At 32.3% G+C, this 18,891-nt stretch overlaps 1 protein-coding gene across 3 annotated transcripts in view; it reads left to right on the top strand.

The window, feature by feature from the left end:
- Positions 1-26: 26 nt before the first annotated feature.
- The window catches only part of LOC113373026, a 56,140-nt gene continuing 37,275 nt past the window's right edge, over positions 27-18,891 (top strand). For 2 of the 3 annotated variants that reach the window (XM_026613361.1, XM_026613362.1), the window contains exons 1-2: positions 27-144; positions 1,124-1,207. In XM_026613361.1, coding sequence (XP_026469146.1) covers positions 1,129-1,207 — 79 coding nt within the window. In that variant the 5' untranslated portion in view covers positions 27-144; positions 1,124-1,128. Of the gene's footprint in view, positions 145-1,123; positions 1,208-1,360; positions 1,555-18,891 lie in introns of those variants that run through there. The other variant, XM_026613363.1, reaches the window with a different exon arrangement.

Genomic DNA, 18,891 nt, shown 5'->3' with positions numbered 1-18,891 from the left:
TTGCGAGACGCGAGCTTTTCGCCTCTTGCAATTCAGTCTGTGTCGGTCCTTCCGAGCCCAAGTGCGCGCAACGATTTGGCGTCTCGGAAAAAACGCGTGTGTCAATATTTTGATAAAACATCGGGCGTAAACATTCAAATTTATGTACGTACTAATATATTAAATACTTGTGCTGTAAAGTTTTTATTTTATTTAAAAAGAAGTTTGTACGTTTTGCCATTTGGTGTAAGATTTTTGTACGATTGCCGATTTGATTTATGTTAATTTTCACGCGTGATTTGCAATTGAATACTCCTTGAATTGAATTTATTTGTTTAATAATTCTATTTGGAAACTATTTTATTCTAGAAGTTTATTGTCAATTGTGATATACATATTTACATGTACATATAGTTTATTTGTCGGTTTCCCATGGATACTTGAATGAAATATATGGCAATGTTTAAATTCCATTTTTGATCTGATTGAACTCCAAAATATTTCAAAATCTTTTCTATTGAGTTATACCTTGTAACACAAAATAATCTATTAAAATAATAATAATCTAGCTAGATTTTGTTACAAAATGAAGTATCTTCAACGATTGTCAAAGTAAATTTTTTTGATTTGGATTTGACACGCGCCAAATTTGAAATTTAAAGTGAAAATTTATATTCGAGCATTCTAATATTATCCTCAAACCCTTAAAGATATTTCTACATAATAATTTTTATTATTCCAATTACAAATACTGTTGTTCTATATGAATATTAGCACAATTAGATTTGACTTACAGATCACAATATAAATTTGTCTAATAAATTTTCCATTTCAAGTTGATGATATTTCAAATTATCGTTATCAATTTCAGCAATAAGTTTAGAATAAAATGTTCTTAAACATTTAATTTGATACATAGTACATCAAAAACATTAAAACTTCTTTCTCAACATATTCTAGCAATGTTTACATTATAGTACTTATTTTATTTCAATTAGGTTTCAATTACACCAAATAAATCTTTTAATTCAGCTAAAACTTTCAATAAGTTTCAATATTTTTGGTTTATTTCCAGTGATAACTTCTGAATCATATACTTTATTATTTAAAGTGCTTTTTATGAATGTCTTAAAAATTGTTCCAGAAAATATGGTCTCGAATTTTGTCTGCAAATGGATTATACTGATCTTGCCGTTGTCGATTTGTAAAAGCCATCCTATGATGCGAGGTAAATATTAGTAAATCTATATATTTATTTTATCTGTAATTTATTATCCTTTCGAATGTGAATTTTAAAATTTGCGCCAAAATGCGTACCGAGCCGAAGTTAGCGCAATCGGCTGCCTTCGGCTCGTCGGATGCACTTGTGCCTTGTGCAGTTTGGCGAACACAAATTCATAATGGCGTCGTTGAATTGTCATTGTAGTTTAAATTAAAGTTATAACAGATTATTTGAATATAATTATGTGGTTATTGTATCTATTTGTATCCTAAATTTTATCCCACGTGTGTGAATTATTGCCATGTTATCTAGCAAATGTTTTTGTATGTGGTAATCCAGTCGCCGGCGAAGTAGTAAGTGATTTTGATTTTTACTTCTATTTCCTAAAAGTTTGATGTATTTATTGAAATATATTAAGGTTCATTAAGGTCGATGTATGAACATATTGAAAGCACATAAGTATGCTTTATATGAGTTTCACAAAAATTGATGTTGGATGATTGGAATTTGTTGGTTATGTTCTACGACACAGACACATGGTTCACGTGGTTTCCAACCTTTGGGGCGCTACCTCATGGGGGCGCAAGGATATAGCAAAAAGGACTTACTGCTATTTAAAATTTAGTTCATCCACGGTTTTAGCATACAATTTTGAATCAATTTTAAAAATGCAACAACTGAATTAAAAAAATAATTTGGCCGCGTGCTTGAGAGATTCGAATCAGAATCTGTGCCGAAGAATGTACGTTTTATGGCAACGTCACTTTTCGTTTGATTTTTCCAAATTGACAAGTTTTATTTCATTTCTCCTTAGATTCCATTATGAACGTGCCTGAGAGCAGCGCAAGGCAGGGCTCTTACGGCGCCCCAAAGTTTCTTGCGCCCCCCTCCCTCTGGCGAATATTAAATACTTTATGTCAAAATCTTTTTAATCCTTGTTACGGCGGCGGGATAATTCATGTCAAATTATCTGCCATAAAATTGAAGAATATTTGATAATTGGATTTTCTTAAAACTCGTCTTTGTCACCTCTTGATGAATATTTCGATGGTGATAATCGAATGAGATTACAACTTGGGGGAAAAATCTTGTGTAATGCATATTTTTAGCATGGCTTTATTGATTTTGGAAAATTTACACCAAGGTTAAAAATTCTTAAAAAAAACTCTTCGCAAATTATTGGTTTGGAATCGTCTGATTAGGTTTTGGTAAGCCGGGCCGTTTCTTCGTAATTAATTGTGGAAACTTTTTTGATGATTTTGATAGAACTTTTTAGTTTTTAAGTTCCCAGAGGAGAATTTTGTGTTTTCTCGAGGTTTCAAGTCATTTTGAATAGAATGAGACCAAATTTAGAAAAAGTATGTGTGTATGGGCCATTTTTTTACTTTTTCAAGAACGAATAGGCCGAGTTTAGAAATTTAAAAGCTATTCGATGTAACTCGATAAGGACTAGCGTTTCCCACCTTTGTGCGACGATCGGCCAAGCCGTTTCTTTAATTAGCAAAAAATGTCAAATTTTTCGACCACATTCTAGCTTACAATTTTCAATAGATTTTAAAAATTCAAAAACTTTTTGAGAGTTTTTATTGTGATTCGCGTTGATCAGTTTTTGGTAAAGGTAGCCTGGCCGTTTCTTTGTAATTAAATGTTTATTTTTTTGACGATCGTTTCTGTAGTCTGAAATAACATAGTAAAATTTTATAGGCCTACGATCGCGGTTAAATTATAAAAATTCGTCAAAGTTTAGAATTTCGCAGCGTGTTTGAGCGATTCTAATCAGAATCTATGCCGATTGGATGAAATGAAATGTGTTAAGGGGGTATTCTACTGTAGAATTTTGAAAAAATCGAAAAATTTGTTTTTTCATATTTTCGAAGTTTAGTTATTCAAAAATATGTCATTAAAAGGATTTTTCAAAATCACTATTATTTCCTGAGTTATATCCGTTTAAGTGACGTGGCCTCGGTTTAGTCCGACCGAGTCTCAAAACTTTGAACGCGTTTTTCTCGGAACTACTTTTTTCGAGCTGGCGGTAAGGATATCTCGAGTTCTTCAAATTTGGAGAGGATCTTCTCCATACATCGCTTTATCGCATGGACCTTTCCCAAAACTATAACTTTTCATTTAGTATTTTTAAAAAATTCGGAATTGTTAAAAACAACATGAAAATTTTTTTTTTCAAACTGCCGCCATTCAAACAAAATTTTTTTTTAACTTATCCAAGGTTCATACGATAGCGGCATCTATAATAATTAAGAATAAATCTATTTTTTATGTTTCGGATCACCAGGAGGGTTGGAATCATGCACGCACGACTCTTTTTTTTTGAGCCCCCACTTTGACTGCTCATAACTTTGTGAATTCTATTTTTTTTTCTTTAATAATTTTTTTGTGTAATAATAAAATATCAATAAACAAATGATAAAAAAATCGATAGTAAAAATATTATTTGTTTCCTTTATACAGCGCTTCAAAAACCGGGCAAAATTCATGCTTCTACAGTAGAATACGCCCTTAAACAAATTGATTTAATTTATACAATTACAGATATTACAAGTATGTTTGAAAGAGTGAGAATTTCATACTCGAAATAAACATTTAAATAGTTGAATCTTAATATTTATTAACTTCCCTAGGGCAAGTTATAGTAATCGCAAAAAAATCGAAAATGAAAATTTTTATATATCTTTACGTTTCAGAGGTTTCTGAATATTTTGTCACACCTTAGAAAAAATTGATGTATGTGTGTGTGCGTGTGCGTGTGTGTGTGTGTTCGGACAAATTTTCGTCGACGATTTCGGGAATACGGATGAAGCGATTTGAATAATTCAAAAAACATTTGATTCGTATTGAAAAGGAGACGTGCTGATAAGTTTTTGGCAAAGGCAGGTTCAGCCGTTCCGAAGATATGGGGCAAAAAATGCCAAAAACGGTAACTTAGTTTTTAAGAGAACGGAGCGTCTAGGCAGGTCTAGCGGTTTCGGAGATCTAGTGAAAAAAGTAAAAAAAAATGCCATTTGGCGGTCAAAAATGATCCTTAGGCATATGCACATCAAATTATCAGATATTTTATAGACATTTTAATAATAAGTATAAATCTTGTTTACATTCCTACGGCTTCCGTACCAATGTTTATCCGTTAGACGGCGACAGGTAAAAATAAATACACGTGATATCTTACTATAATCCTCCCTCCCCACGTGATATTTCGTGTTTTTTTTTGTCAATCACCCCCTTAATATCTGAATCTTAACTCTTATTGATTAAGTTGATTATTTACACGTATCGGGAAGTTCAAGCAACTTTTGCCTCGAGGCAAAATCTTCTCACACCTATTTTACCTTCTCTTTTAAGTTCACTCACAATCACTATTTCGCAAATGTTCTTTTCTCCGTTAATGATTTTAATTTAATTCATACCGGCGCCCCCCAGGCCGTTGTTAGAGTCTCCGTAAATGGGCATGTCGCCAGTTTTTTCTTCGTTTTTTTTTGTCTTAATCAGAACAATAAACGTTTCACTTCCATGCCGAATCACTTTTCCTTTGTAAAAGGCCTTTCGTGCGAATTTTATAATCGGGATAAATGTTTCTCCTTATCGCGCTCGAAGGGCGGCGAAGGGCGAAGAGGAAAAGTTTTTACTTTGCCGCAAAAGTATTTTTGTGAATTTTAGATTCGCGATTCCGGATTCGGAAATTGAATCGGGATTTTGGGGGAAATGATAATTGTTTTATGGATTTTGTTTTTTTCATTTGATTATCCTGTGAAGGGACAGAGTGTTTTTGACGAAAGTTCTGTCGAAAGTCATTGTTGTATTATTAATTACAATAAAACCAGATATCTATTTATAACATCTTTTAACTTGCTGAAAGTTTGTTTTTGGGAAAAAAATCGATTTGCTAATTCTAAATTTTGAATGAGATCAAATTTGGAACTAGTGGTGTATGGCATCGTGCCTCAAGGCAAATTGCTGAAACTTCCCGTACCCTAACGAAATATTCGAGAATTATTAAATGTCTTCAAATAGATTATTATAAATACTGTAACAATTTCTACTATTTATAAAAATCATATAAACTGAATTACAAAGTTAAAATTATTTATTTAAAGTATATAAGTGAGCTTTAGAACTTTAGCCAGAACTAGTGATGTATGGCATTGTGCCTTAAGGCAAATTAAGGAAATTTTAAACGTTTTCAAATATTTTATTACAAATACTGTAACTTTCATTATTTTTGCCATCTTGTTATATCTGAGCAAATCAAATGTAAATCATAAATCAATTCAGTTCAATCTTCAGAACATTAACAATCGTCATTTCATTTCGAATTCAATTTCAAAAAAAAAAATAGTTGCTTAATATTTGCACAAAATTTAAAAATAGTCACAGTCTGAACGCATTTGCAAATAATTCTGTGCGACATTTTCACTTATACTGTACTTAGCGTGGCGGCATTTTCACATTTTCAATAGTTTTCACAAAATTAGAAAACTTGGCGCTTAGACTGTGCTTAGCCTGGGTCATTTTTTGAATTTTTAATCCAAAATTACAAAAATATTTTTTGAATAAAAAAAGATGTAATAAATTTTTATCCTCAAAAGCAATTGTTTTGTCAATACAAGCAGAAAGTATTTTGGAATCATTCAAAACGGTTGCTTAATTTTCTCAAAAACTGCCATTTTTTGTGCATTTAGCTCTGCATTTTCAAAATGGCTGGACCTGCCTTTGCCAAAAACTAATCACCACTTCATTACAAATTTAATGTTTTTTACATCATTCAAATCGCATACTCCGTTTTCTCAAAAACTCGATTTGTATTTTCTGCACTCTTTGCTTCGTATCTCCGTAACGGCTGGACCTGCTTTTGACATAAACTAACCAGCACATCTCCCTATCAATAGGAATCGAATGGTTTTTGAATTATTCAAATCGGTTGATCCGTGAGCACGAAAACGTGGACAAAAAATGTATCCATACATACATACACACATCCATTTTTCCTGAGGTATGCCAAAATGTTCAGAAACTTCTGATACGTGAAGATATGCAAGAATTTTCATTTTTGATTTTCACTAAGGGAAGTTAAAGATTGGTTGAATTATATAGATTAATTGAATTTTGGAATGATAATCTACAATTTTAGGACAATCTATATACAACATAGATTTACTTATATTTTATTATATAGATATACATAGATTTACTTTATTATATTATTAACTTAATATCATTACAAGTTACAGATATTATAAATAGTCCAGTCATTATAGTAAGTTCAACTCGGAATTCGAGATACCCAGCTGTGTAAGTCTGTATGTGACACCCTAAAAGTTGTCTCAAAACCTACATATGGTATTGATACCCTGCCATTTGTAGGTTTTGAGACAACTTTAAGGTGTCAATATACAAGTATTTACAGACTTACAGCTGGGTATCTCGAATTCCGAGATTCTTACCTAATTCAAGCTCAAAGACTAAAATGTGTTTGAGTGATATCAATTGGAAAGCGTAATGTTTACTTTAGTTGAAAACGAAAGCTTCATTTTTGAAATAAATAGTTGAAAATGTTAACTAAATATCTAAATTTCAATTTCAGTCGATCAAGTCAATCATTACAAATAAGTGAAATTTCAAGCAACTAACCTTGAGGTAAAATGCCACTTTCAACTAGTCCATTAACTTTTAATAAATATCCCAAGAGTCTATTATACTCGATTGGTTTTTTCAATCAGATCCGACTTTTCTCTTCTTATTTTCATAATAATGTGTAGGAGCTCTTAAATTCTCAAGTCACAAGTAATTACTGGACGGGATCGATGTGTCAATTAAATTTAATCTGGTTAAGAACCAGGATCAGGATATAATTAATGGGTACATGAGCAATGGGGCTCGTTATATAATATTATATTATTTATAGATCTAGTATAAATGTCGAGATATCACGATACTTTTTAAGTGCAATTAATAGTATGATGTATAGATGCATTAATTGATGCAAGTCAGGGGGGTGTTCATTGATCACGTGATCGATTTTTAGGGATTTTTGGACCTCCCCTCCACCTTGATGATTCGTCGTGATATTTAGAATTACCCCCCTTCCGTAAAATTTCAAATTTACGAAAAAAACGCAAAATTTTTATTTTGAAAATGTAGGTAAAAAATAAATACATATGATATCTTACTGGACCCCTCTGATTTTTTGTGGTTTTTGTCAAATCCTTAATGGACGATTATTGGAGTGATAATTAGGTTTTTATTTTTACTCGAAATTTTTTATCCTGATTAAATTTGTCAACTTTTGAACACTCTCGTACATTTTTTTAAAGGAGGGTTTCTCAATGTTCACCTATTTTAAAAATTTTAAATTTATAGTTCAACATAGTCTTAGATCTTGAAAACTTATAATTAGAGTAATCGTGTCATTATTTTAGCTTGTGGTCCTAGAAATAATATTTACGATTAAGAATCCAAAGTTGAAATAAACAAAAATAATAAAAATTAACCACGATTACACAATTATATCGAAGCTCTAATTCGTACTCAAAAGCTCATGATTACCAAACCTGAGATTTTTTTCTATTCGTTGAGTTCTGGGACACCCCGTGTACATAATACTTGAGGGATTAATCTCGATTTAAATTTCAAATAAATCACGAACAAAGTTAATGATCAAGTAAATTATTGGCCAAAGTCTGTATCGGAGCCCCTTTGCATAATTCATGCTAAATAAAATCTCAAATCTCGAACCGAATTTAATAATTTTAATAAGAACATCTGCGTTCGCCTGACGAGCTTAAGGGATTCCTTTCTTTATTGACAGGCCCGAATCGGGCAGAGGATTATAATTTTACTTCCAGGAATTAAACCCCCTAGTAATAAATATTCTTATAAAGTCTAATTTTGAAGTACGATTCGATTATGTTTATATCAAACGAATTGTTTTTGCCAGAGAGATGAAATAGAAATAGTGTGTGCAATTTATTTTTTAATTCGCCACTGCGGAATATTTATAAGAAAAACAGAGCCTAATAATATTGGAGAGGAGATTGTTATCTAATCTGGAAAAAGAATATAAGATAATGCCGACATACACACCTGCTTCCAACCACGTTCAATTTACATAAGGATATTCAAATATTTTGAATAAATAAAGAATATATATACATACAAATATATATATATATATATATATATATATATATATATATATGAAATTCTCGTGCCATGGTGTTAGTGGCAATACTCTTCCGAAACGGTTTGACCGATTTTCATGATATTTAGTAATCACATTCAGCCATGGCTGAGAATCGGATATCTATTTTTTATACCTCCAAATGTGAAAGATTTGTTTGCCTTTTTGGACCAATTTCCTTCATTTTTTAATTATTTTTTGTTAAACTAGTGGCGTATGGCATCGTGCCTTAAGGCAAATTGCTGGAACTTCCCGTACCAAAAATTAAATTTTTCAAAAAAACATTCAAAATTTTGTTAAAACTGATAAAAATTGATTTTTGAGAATTTTAAAATTTGAAAAAAAAAATTGACTTTTTTGGAAATAATATTGGATTTTTTTTTATATTTTAAAATATTTTGGAAAGTTTGAACTTTTTTCAAAGCAATCGCGTTATTTTAGCTGCCTCGTTCTCTTATAAACTGATTTACTATATTTGGTTCTTTTTGCCCCGTTCTCTTATAAACTGATTTACTATATTTGGTTCTTTTTGCCCCGTATTTTCGAAACGGCTGGACCTGCCTTGTCCAAAAACTAATCAGCACGTCTTCTTATCAATTCGAATGAAGCGTTTTTTGGATTATCCAAATCGGTTGATCTGTGCTGTCGAAATCAAATTGTCGACGAAAATTTGTATCCGCACACACATTCACATACAAATACATTAATAGTTATTTAAGTGATCAAATCATTTAATAATAATCCAAATCCAGTAATAATCCATATGCGCCAATTAATTTAATTACTATTGCTATTAATATTCTCCAGGAACATTTATATGTGGCATGGATTGCAGTGGGTAAACCATGCATTTAATTTGTGTTTATTGCCCCTGTCACTTAAATAGACCACGTACTTCGGCATTCACAATCAATTAGTTATTTTTTATTCCAAAAACGTTTTAGAAATATTTTTTATGACTAAACATTTGCCGGGCCAGCTAGTATATATATATATAAATATATATATATATATATATATATATATATCTAAAATTTATCATTCGCCCCCCACCCATCCCACCGCCAGGCTTAATCGTCGAACTTAATTGTGCCCCCGAGCAGTTTGCGAACACCCTCGACAATCGCGGGGGCACAATGGGGCTCGAATGAGGGCCTCCAATAACACGTTCAACGTGGAGAGGTCTGTTTGTGAGTTCTGTTGCATTGTTATCGACTAAATCGTTCGAAGGTAAATCGGGGGCACCGAAATATAATATGTAGTAAAATACTCTTAATCGTTACAGCAGCATGTGTGTTGTAATAAATTGTTTCTGAAATGCTTATTTCGTTGAATAAATTTTCAAACTCGGGGTAAGTGGCAGTTTGACTTAAAGCAAGATACATAAACTCAATAAAGTTTAAAGTTGATGCTGTGAAAAGTCAAATTTAGACTCATGTACGCATAACTTGCTCAATTTTGGTGTTAAAAGATTCAGAATGACTTGAAGTTTCAAAAGTAACATAGTTCTTTTTTGGTTTGTTAATAATACTAAATTAACAATATTCTTCTACAAAATTATTTCGCCGATAAGAATAATATCCTTGTTGGTTCTCCGGGAGTCCCCGATTTCATGTAAGATATGATAACGAGTCCTCGTCTCGAAGTATCCAACAATTTCCTAAAATTAATCATTGTTTTAAAGAGTTCTTGCTTCATTAATGTCATCCTTTGAGCCTTTTTGACGAGGACACCAATTAACTAATTTGATTGACAACGTTGAAGGAGTTTGAAATAACAAATTCGGGAAAAGTAAAAGTCGTTCAAGTAAAAGAGGAAATTGATGGCGAGGGAAAAATATCATATAGGTTTTGCTAAAATATTTGAAATAAAATATTCATCACACGTGAAAGCGTTCGATGGTAAATGATATAAGAAATGTATTTTGCAAATTGATGAAAAATGATAGAAGAAATATGCAAGCGAATTTCTGACCACAAAAATATTACAAATTTTTAAATTGTCTTCTATTTTTTAAAAAAATTATTCAACCAGTTATCTATTTATTTCATATTCGTTCTTCTAATAAATCTGCGTATAAGATGTATCTCGAGTCCGGAAAATGTTCCAGCAGGTGTTGCCAGTCTTTCAGGGTGAGGGTCACGATTTCGCATAGGGTTTGGGCCTGGGTGTCCATCGTGTGGGACAGGCTCGGTTGTAGGCCTTGGGTCAGGCCGAAACAGTCGCCTAAATCATAAATATTTATACATAGGTCGATAGATTTATAGTCTATAATGATGAATTTATTTATTGAGTATTGAGGTATTTTTGAATTTATTTTTTATTACCTGCTGATAGATCTTCGATGTGTTTAGCCTTAACTGTGCCACGGAATATGAAATAGGAAGTTCCATCACAGTCTCCTTCTCTGGTTATGGTCGAACCGGCTTCACGTATTTGCCTGAAAAATATAACTAGCTGTAAGTGGAATTCTGTCTTAAGGCAATTAAGGCATCGTGCCTTAAGGCAAATTGCTGGAACTTCCCGTACCAAAAATTATTTTTTTAACATTTTTGAAAAAATTTTACTTCGAAAAAATAAGTTTTTTGAGAAACTATAAATTGGACAAAAAATTACTTTTTTTTGAAAAAATTTTTTTAAAAAAAAAAAAAAAAAATTTAATTTTTTTTTTGAAAAAATTTTTTAACTTCCCGTAGGGCAAGTTATAGTAATCGCAAAAAAATCGAAAATGAAAATTTTTATATATCTTTACGTTTCAGAGGTTTCTGAACATTTTGGCATACCTTAGAAAAAATGGATGTATGTGTGTGTGTGTGTGTGTGTGTGTGTGTGTGTGTATGTATGTGTGTGTGTATGTATGTATGTGTGTGTATGTATGTGCGGATACAAATTTTCGTCGACGATTTCGGGAACACGGAACAACCGATTTGAATAATTCAAAAAACATTCGATCCGTATTGATAAGGAGACGTGCTGATTAGTTTTTGGCAAAGGCAGGTCAAGCCGTTCCGAAGATACGGGGCAAAAAGTTCCGAAAACGGTAACTCAGTTTTTAAGAGAACGGAGCGTCCGATTTTAATAATTCAAAAAACATTTCACTTGTATTGACAAGATGAAGAATCTATAAAATTTTCATAAAGGTAGGTCTAGCGGTTTCGGAGATATAGAGGAAAAAGTAAAAAAATGAGCCATTTGGCGGTCAAAAATGATCATTAGACATATGCACATCAAATTATCAGACATTTTATAGAGATTTTAACAATAAGTATACATTTTGTTAACATTCCTATCGGTTCCGTACCAATGCTTATGCGTTAGACAGCGACGCGGCGCTTACGCGCTTTATATTTTGTCCCTATGTAGTTAAAGCAGTACGATTGCTTTGAAAAAAAAGTTCAGATCTTCCACAATATGTCAAAATAAAGAAAAAAAAAATTTTTTCAAAAAAAAAAAAAATTAAAAAAAAAAAATTTTTTTAAAAAATTTTTTTTTTTCAAAAAAAAAAAACTAATTTTTTGTCCAATTTATAGTTTCTCAAAAATCTTATTTTTTCAAAGTAATTTTTTTTCAAAAATGTTAATCGTTTTAAAAAAAAATAATAATTATTGGTACGGGAAGTTCCAGCAATTTGCCTTAAGGCACGATGCCCTAATTGCCTTAAGACAGAATTCCACTTACAGCTAGTTTTTCTTTATTTTGACATATTGTGGAAGATCTGAACTTTCTTTTCAAAGCAATCGTACTGCTTTAACTGCATAAAGACGAAATATCAAACCGCGTAAGCGCCGCGTCGACGTCTAACGCGTAAACATTGGTACGGAACCCATAGGAATGTAAACCAAAATTATACTTATTGTTAAAATCTCTATAAAATATCTGATAATTTGATGTGCATATGTCTAATGATCATTTTTGACCGCCAAATGGCTCATTTTTTTACTTTTTCCTCTATATCTCCGAAACCGCTGGACCTACCTTCATGAAAATTGTATCGATTCTTCATCTTGTCAATACAAATAAAATGTTTTTTGAATTATTCAAATCGGACGCTCCGTACTCTTAAAAACGGAGGTACCGTTTTTGGCACTTTTTGCCCCGTATCTTTGGAACGGCTAGACCTGCCTTCGCCAAAAACTAATCAGCACGTCTCCTTATCAATACAAATCGATTTTTTTTTGAATTATTGAAATCGGTTGATCCGTGTTCCCGAAATCGTCGACGAAAATTTGTATCCGCACATACATACACACACGTACATACATACATACACACACACACACACACATACACACACACACACACACACACACACATACATCCATTTTTTCTAAGGTATGCCAAAATGTTCAGAAACCTTTGAAACGTAAAGATATATAAAAATTTTCATTTTCGATTTTTTTGCGATTACTATAACTTGCCCTACGGGAAGTTAAAAATCTTACAGAAAATGACTTTTGGAGCGGAACATCAAAAAGAAATCTAAAGGGTTGGATAAATAATCATATGAATGAGGACTATTTATCATTTATTACCTTCTCAGTGCTAGGCACATTTGTTTGAGAAGATCCGGATGCACTCCGTCCATGCAATCTTCCAATAATTTTCCAAATACTGAGTGGACGATCTCCATACGAAGACATGCTGGGGCTTCGCCTCTGCATATAAAAAATATACTTGAAGGATTTGATTAAAATATTTAATTTCTGGTTTTAGTTATTATTCTACTGACTTTAATAATTCGGGCATTCCTTCCTTGCTCCCCAGCATACTCAAATGCTGCTGCAGATTTAAATGTGCTTTGTAATCATCTTGGATCGATTTCGAAACTTTTGTGCAATACAAACCATAGTATAAATTCTGTAAAACATACAAAATGCTGCATTTAGATCTTTATAAGTTTGTTCATTTCTTATTACGTTACTTTTATTTTGTGCCTCCAATTCATGTCGGTCAATTTGCACTGCCAGATGAATGCCGTGCAAATGCTCATTATGTCGACCAAGATAAGTTCGGAGCATATGAGGAAGAATATCATCATGATCAGGTCCCAGTTTGATTTGATCCTTATCTGAGGAAAAATTATTAACATACAAAAAAATTATTGGAGTCTTGGAGTTTTTTTTACCCTTACCCTTCTCATTCCCCCACATTTGAATTGCACATTGACGTAGACCGAGGTGAGGTGCAGCCAAGTGTCGAGGAGGCCTTCCGTGGTCTTGTCCACCGATACGGTGACTCCTGTTTGGTAGGTTATCCTTTCGCTGTAGTCGCAACCTCGAACGGTACACGAAGGCGACGTGGAATATACGGCCCCAAAAACCTACAAATGTAATAAATTGACAAATGATTTGTTTATATCCTACACGTCCTTTCTGTTTACCTGTCTAATTGTGTAATTGTCTGCTTGCCTACCTCTTAACTTTTTATTAACTTCCCGTAGGGTAAGTTATTGTAATGGGCCGAAAATCGAAATTGAAAATTTTTACATTTCTCGACGTTTTGAAGGTTTCTGAACATTTTGGCATACCTCAGAAAAAATTGATGTGTGTGTGTGTATGTATGTATGTATGGATACAAATTTCCAGTCACGTTTTCGGGCGCACGGATCAACCGATTTGAATGGTTCAAAAAACATTCGATTCCTATCGATAGGGAAAAGAGCTGATTAGTTTTTAGCAAAGGCAGGTCCAGCCGTTTCGAGGATACGGAACAAAGAGTGCAGAAAATAGAAATCGACTTTTTGAGAGAACGGAGTATCCGATTTGAATGATCTAAAAAACATTCAATTAGTAATGATTGGGAGAAGTGTTTATTAGTTTTTGGCAAAGGCAGGCCCAGCCATTTCGAAGATACGGAGCTAAATATGTAAAAAATGGCAGTTTTTGAGAGAACTAAGCGTCCGATTTGAATGATTCAAAAAACTTTATGCTTGTCTTAACAAAATAATTGATTTTGGAAAAAAAAAATTGTCACATTTTTTTTTTTTAATTTTTTGTATATCGAAAATAATTCAGATTTTATTTTTAATTCTGACTATAGTTCTAATATACTTTAAACAAATAATTTCAACTTTGCATTTCAGTTTATATAATTCTTATAAATATTAAACAATGTTACAATATTTATAATAATCTATTTGAAAACATTCAGTACGGGAAGTTCCAGCAATTTGCCTTAAGGCACTAGTTTGTCAATATTTTTAACTGATCCCAACTTTCAGTCTATTGTCCTTTCGTGAGTTTTTTATTTGTTTGTCATTAATTGAATCAAAAATTTCTAAACTTTATTCTTTCAGCACGAAACACATATATAGTTTCTAGAGGGTACTTTTCTCATGGAATTGTAAATATCTCAAATGTTTATTAGATGACTTATTAGATTTAGTAATTGTATTTATAATTGACATATTTGGGTATAATATATAACAACGTTCTGAAGTATCCTGAATTATTTTTAAAAAAATTCTGAACTTTACTCTTTCAGCACGAAACATATCTAGTTTCTGGAGGGTACTTTTTTCGTGAAATTTTGAATATCTCAAATGTTTGTTAGATGACTTGTTAGTTTTAGTATTTGTTTTTACAGTAGACACATCAAAGTACATCATACTAAAATTACAACATTCTAAAACAAATACAAAAATTACAATACGTTTCTAAACTTTACTCCTTCAGCGTGTCACTTAAAACCACATATGATTTTCTAGATACATTCTTTTCTCATACAATTTTAAATATCTCAAATGTTTATTGAAAATTCGATTATAGTATTTGTCTTCATAGTAGACATATCAAAGTACATCGTACTAGAACTACAAAATTCTACAATAAACACAAAAATTACAATTTTTCTGGTTTTTAATCATTGAACGACCAATCGTGTCAACTGTAGTCAAATGATGACCTCGGCCACTGATGAATTAGAATTTACGAGCTTTTGTCCTATTGTCAGTTTCATATCGTTAAAAGTTATAATCTAAAGAAGTTTTACTTCAATAAATTGTCGATAAACTTTAACTGCCTCAGTAATTGCAACAGTAATTTATTCCATTATTATAGATTTTGCGATTTGTTGAACGATTGTTAACCAAACAGTCGTGATAAAATTTAAACATAAAATAAAATTAAATTTATCAAGAATTCATACAATTGCAGCCGCGTTATTTGACGAATATACTCATCATGGCTCGATTCTGTTTTTTACTATTATTTGTAGTTAAAAGTATTATTATCTCACCTGACTCCACATAATGAGCCACAGAGCAATCGACAAAGAGAAACAAAAAGGCCTGACATTCAATTCTCTCCAAATATGCTTCGATTCCACATACATCAAAAATATTCTCAAACATCGATTCAGCATCAAAATTATGATAATCGACCTGTTACCTGTCCAAAAACCGAAGCCTATATAATAAAATATTTCAAGTGGGATGATTGAAATGACTTGCATCCAAAATAACCAATTAGGGTCAGGAATCTTAAAAAATTTGCTCACTATCAACCTGAAAATATTATCCATATGTGAATTTGTTTTGTGGATTTATTGTTTTACTTATCTCACCTGATGATGAAAAGTGCATCCATGACATACACGGAGATGATGAAAACATAATACCACATCGTGTAATGCGAAATTTGGGCTTCACAGATTAACATAATGGATATGAAGCACATGAGGACTTTTTGCATGGGACCAATGAAGCGGAATTTCTCAATGGCCAAGGGGTACTTTCTGGAGTCCTTTTTCGATTCGTAATCGAAAGAGCTGCGCAGAATGACACGCTCCAGTAAAGTCAAACCTGCACGTTTGATGCTCCAACTGCCCAAACTGGAAAAAAATGGATCAATCAGAATTTTGTAATTCGGGAGCATTTTTGTCCACAACCTTCTACGTTTAGAAGCTGATGACGCTCTCCTATCTTCTGCCTCCAGGTTTTCTTTTGGCGCGGGTACTATGAATTCTCCGGGTGGCGTCATGTTAACCTTCAGCATTTCTTTGACGACTTCATGCCTGATTTAACAAACAAAGATTAGTCACAGTTATTATAATTATTGTATTACGTTTGTTGTTACTTGTTGGCAAGTTGTACAAATTCTTGGCCGTTTATCACTAATAAATCCACCTCTGTGGTGGAAGTGAATCTCAGCTGTTGGCGTATGTACTTTGCGTTTTCTAGGCAGCCAAATATCGCACCTGGGGGATAATTGATACATGTATAGTCCTCTGTAGTAATTTTCAAGGTACTTACGTTTTTATACCCTTTCCAATGGTCGTAACATTAGTCGATACTCCAATAGAGACATCTACTTGCCCTTTTTTAATCATAAATAAGTCGCCATGCACCATATTCGTTTCTATAATTACAGTCCTTGCCGGATAAGAGACTTCCTTAACCTATAAATAAGTCTTTTTATATATCATTTTTTAACTTTCCGTAATAGGTTATAGTAATCGCAAAACAATCAAAAATTAGTGGTGTATGACATCGTGCCTTAAGGCAAATTGCTGGAACTTTTAAACGTTTTCAAATATATTATTACAAATACTGTAACTTTCACTATTTTTGCTATCTTGTTATATCTGAGCAAATCAAATTTAAATCATAAATCAATTTATCTCCAGAACATTAACAATCGTCATTTCATTTCGAATTTAATTTAAAAAAAAAATAGTTGCCTAACTAATTTACACAAAATTGAAAAAGTGCCCCCGTATAGTCACAGTCGCATTTGCAAATAATTCTGTGCGACAATTTCACTTATACTGTGCTTAGCTTGGCGGCATTTTCACATTTTTCAATAGTTTTCAAAAAATTGAAACAGTGCTGCAGTGCATAAATAGTCTAAACGTACTTGGGTAAATATTTGTACCAGAGACTGTTGCTTAGACTGTGCTCAGTCTGGGTCATTTTTTCAATTTTTAATCCGAAATTACAAAAATATTTTATGGAAAATAAAAAAAGATGTAAATTTTTTTTATCCTCAATTGTTTTGTCAAAACAAGCAGAAAGTTTTTTAGATCATTCAAATCGGACGCTTAGTTCACTCAAAAACTGCCATTTTTTGCACATTTAGCTCTGTATCTTCAAAATGGCGGAACCTGTCTTTGCCAAAAACTAATCACCACTTCTCCCAATCATTACAAATTGAATGTTTTTTAGACCATTCAAATTCGATACTCCGTTCTTTCAAAAACTCGATTTGTATTTTCTGCACTTTTTACATCGTATCTCCATAACGGCTGGACCTGCCTTTACTAAAAACTAATCAGCACATCCAGTGGTGTTGTGCTAATATTTTTTTTGCCGGAACGCTAAAATTTAAAATCCGGTTCAAAAAATTTGATATATTTCGATAAGACCTCAAAAATGTAATATATAGACTTATTATATAATTAACTCTATTATATACAGCTAGTCTATACATTAAATTGTACAAGTATGAGGGAATCATTGAGTACATAATTTATATTCTTCAATGACATTGATTATATTTATTCTGGTATTATTTGTATTCATTAATACCTACATGTATTTATTATGATATAAACGTACTCAAGATTTATTACAATACTTTATAAGATAACCTAATAATATGATAGATAACCTATTAGCTATCATACTATATTATATTAATCTATATCGTAGATAGATATCTATTATCTATCATACCGTGAGATACCTATACCGTCATTAACTTATTATATACCTACATACCTTTTACTTCTTATAAATACTACTGTCTAATTTGTATATTCACCTATATTATATAGGTTTACCTTACGCCATATGTATTATCTCTACCTATTATATATATTATCTATTGTCTATACCGGGAATTGAACCCGGGACCTCCGCGTGGAAGTCGCGCACCTTAACCACTACCCTATCGGGTACCCCCATTAATAATATAATATGGGACGCACTGTTGTTTCCGCGGGTTATTTTCTAATTAGATAATTAATACTGAGGTGGCGCGACGACACGCGAAAGAAGACGGTTGATTGTAGCGCTACGGTGGTGTAGTGGCTAAGGTCGTCGCGTTCCACGCGGCGGACCCGGGTTCGATTCTCGGTAGGGTTAATGTAGCGTGTAAAAAAAATATAGGTGATAGGATATATAGTAGATATAGGTTAGGTGTATTCGGTATACAATGTAGGGATTTGAGAGTATGTGATGAAATATAGCGCATAGTATAGATGTAAGGCATGTAGTATAGAATGCAACGTATAGACATACGTAAGGCTATAGAAATACACGAATAGGAACCTATGATGTAGGTGTTAGCGTATAAGAGATGCGAATTTATGTAAGATTATAAGATAAGATGAGATAAGAATTATAAGATATAAGATTTAATTTATGAATATTATTTTTTCTATAAGAAAGTTTATCTCGGTATTAAATATCTAAAATATCCGTTAAGGCGTCGATTACACCTTACTGCTGCCTTTGCCGTTATCACTTCATAAGAAATTAATTACTGCACTTTTAAACGAA

Source organism: Ctenocephalides felis, unplaced genomic scaffold (genome assembly GCF_003426905.1).
Source record: "Ctenocephalides felis isolate EL2017-DRISC unplaced genomic scaffold, ASM342690v1 CF-g0.4_SCAFFOLD_01604, whole genome shotgun sequence".
Classification (NCBI taxonomy): Eukaryota; Metazoa; Arthropoda; class Insecta; order Siphonaptera; family Pulicidae; genus Ctenocephalides; species Ctenocephalides felis.
The sequence above is the reverse complement of the archived record's forward strand: the minus strand, read 5'-3'. Positions and strand labels throughout refer to the sequence as shown.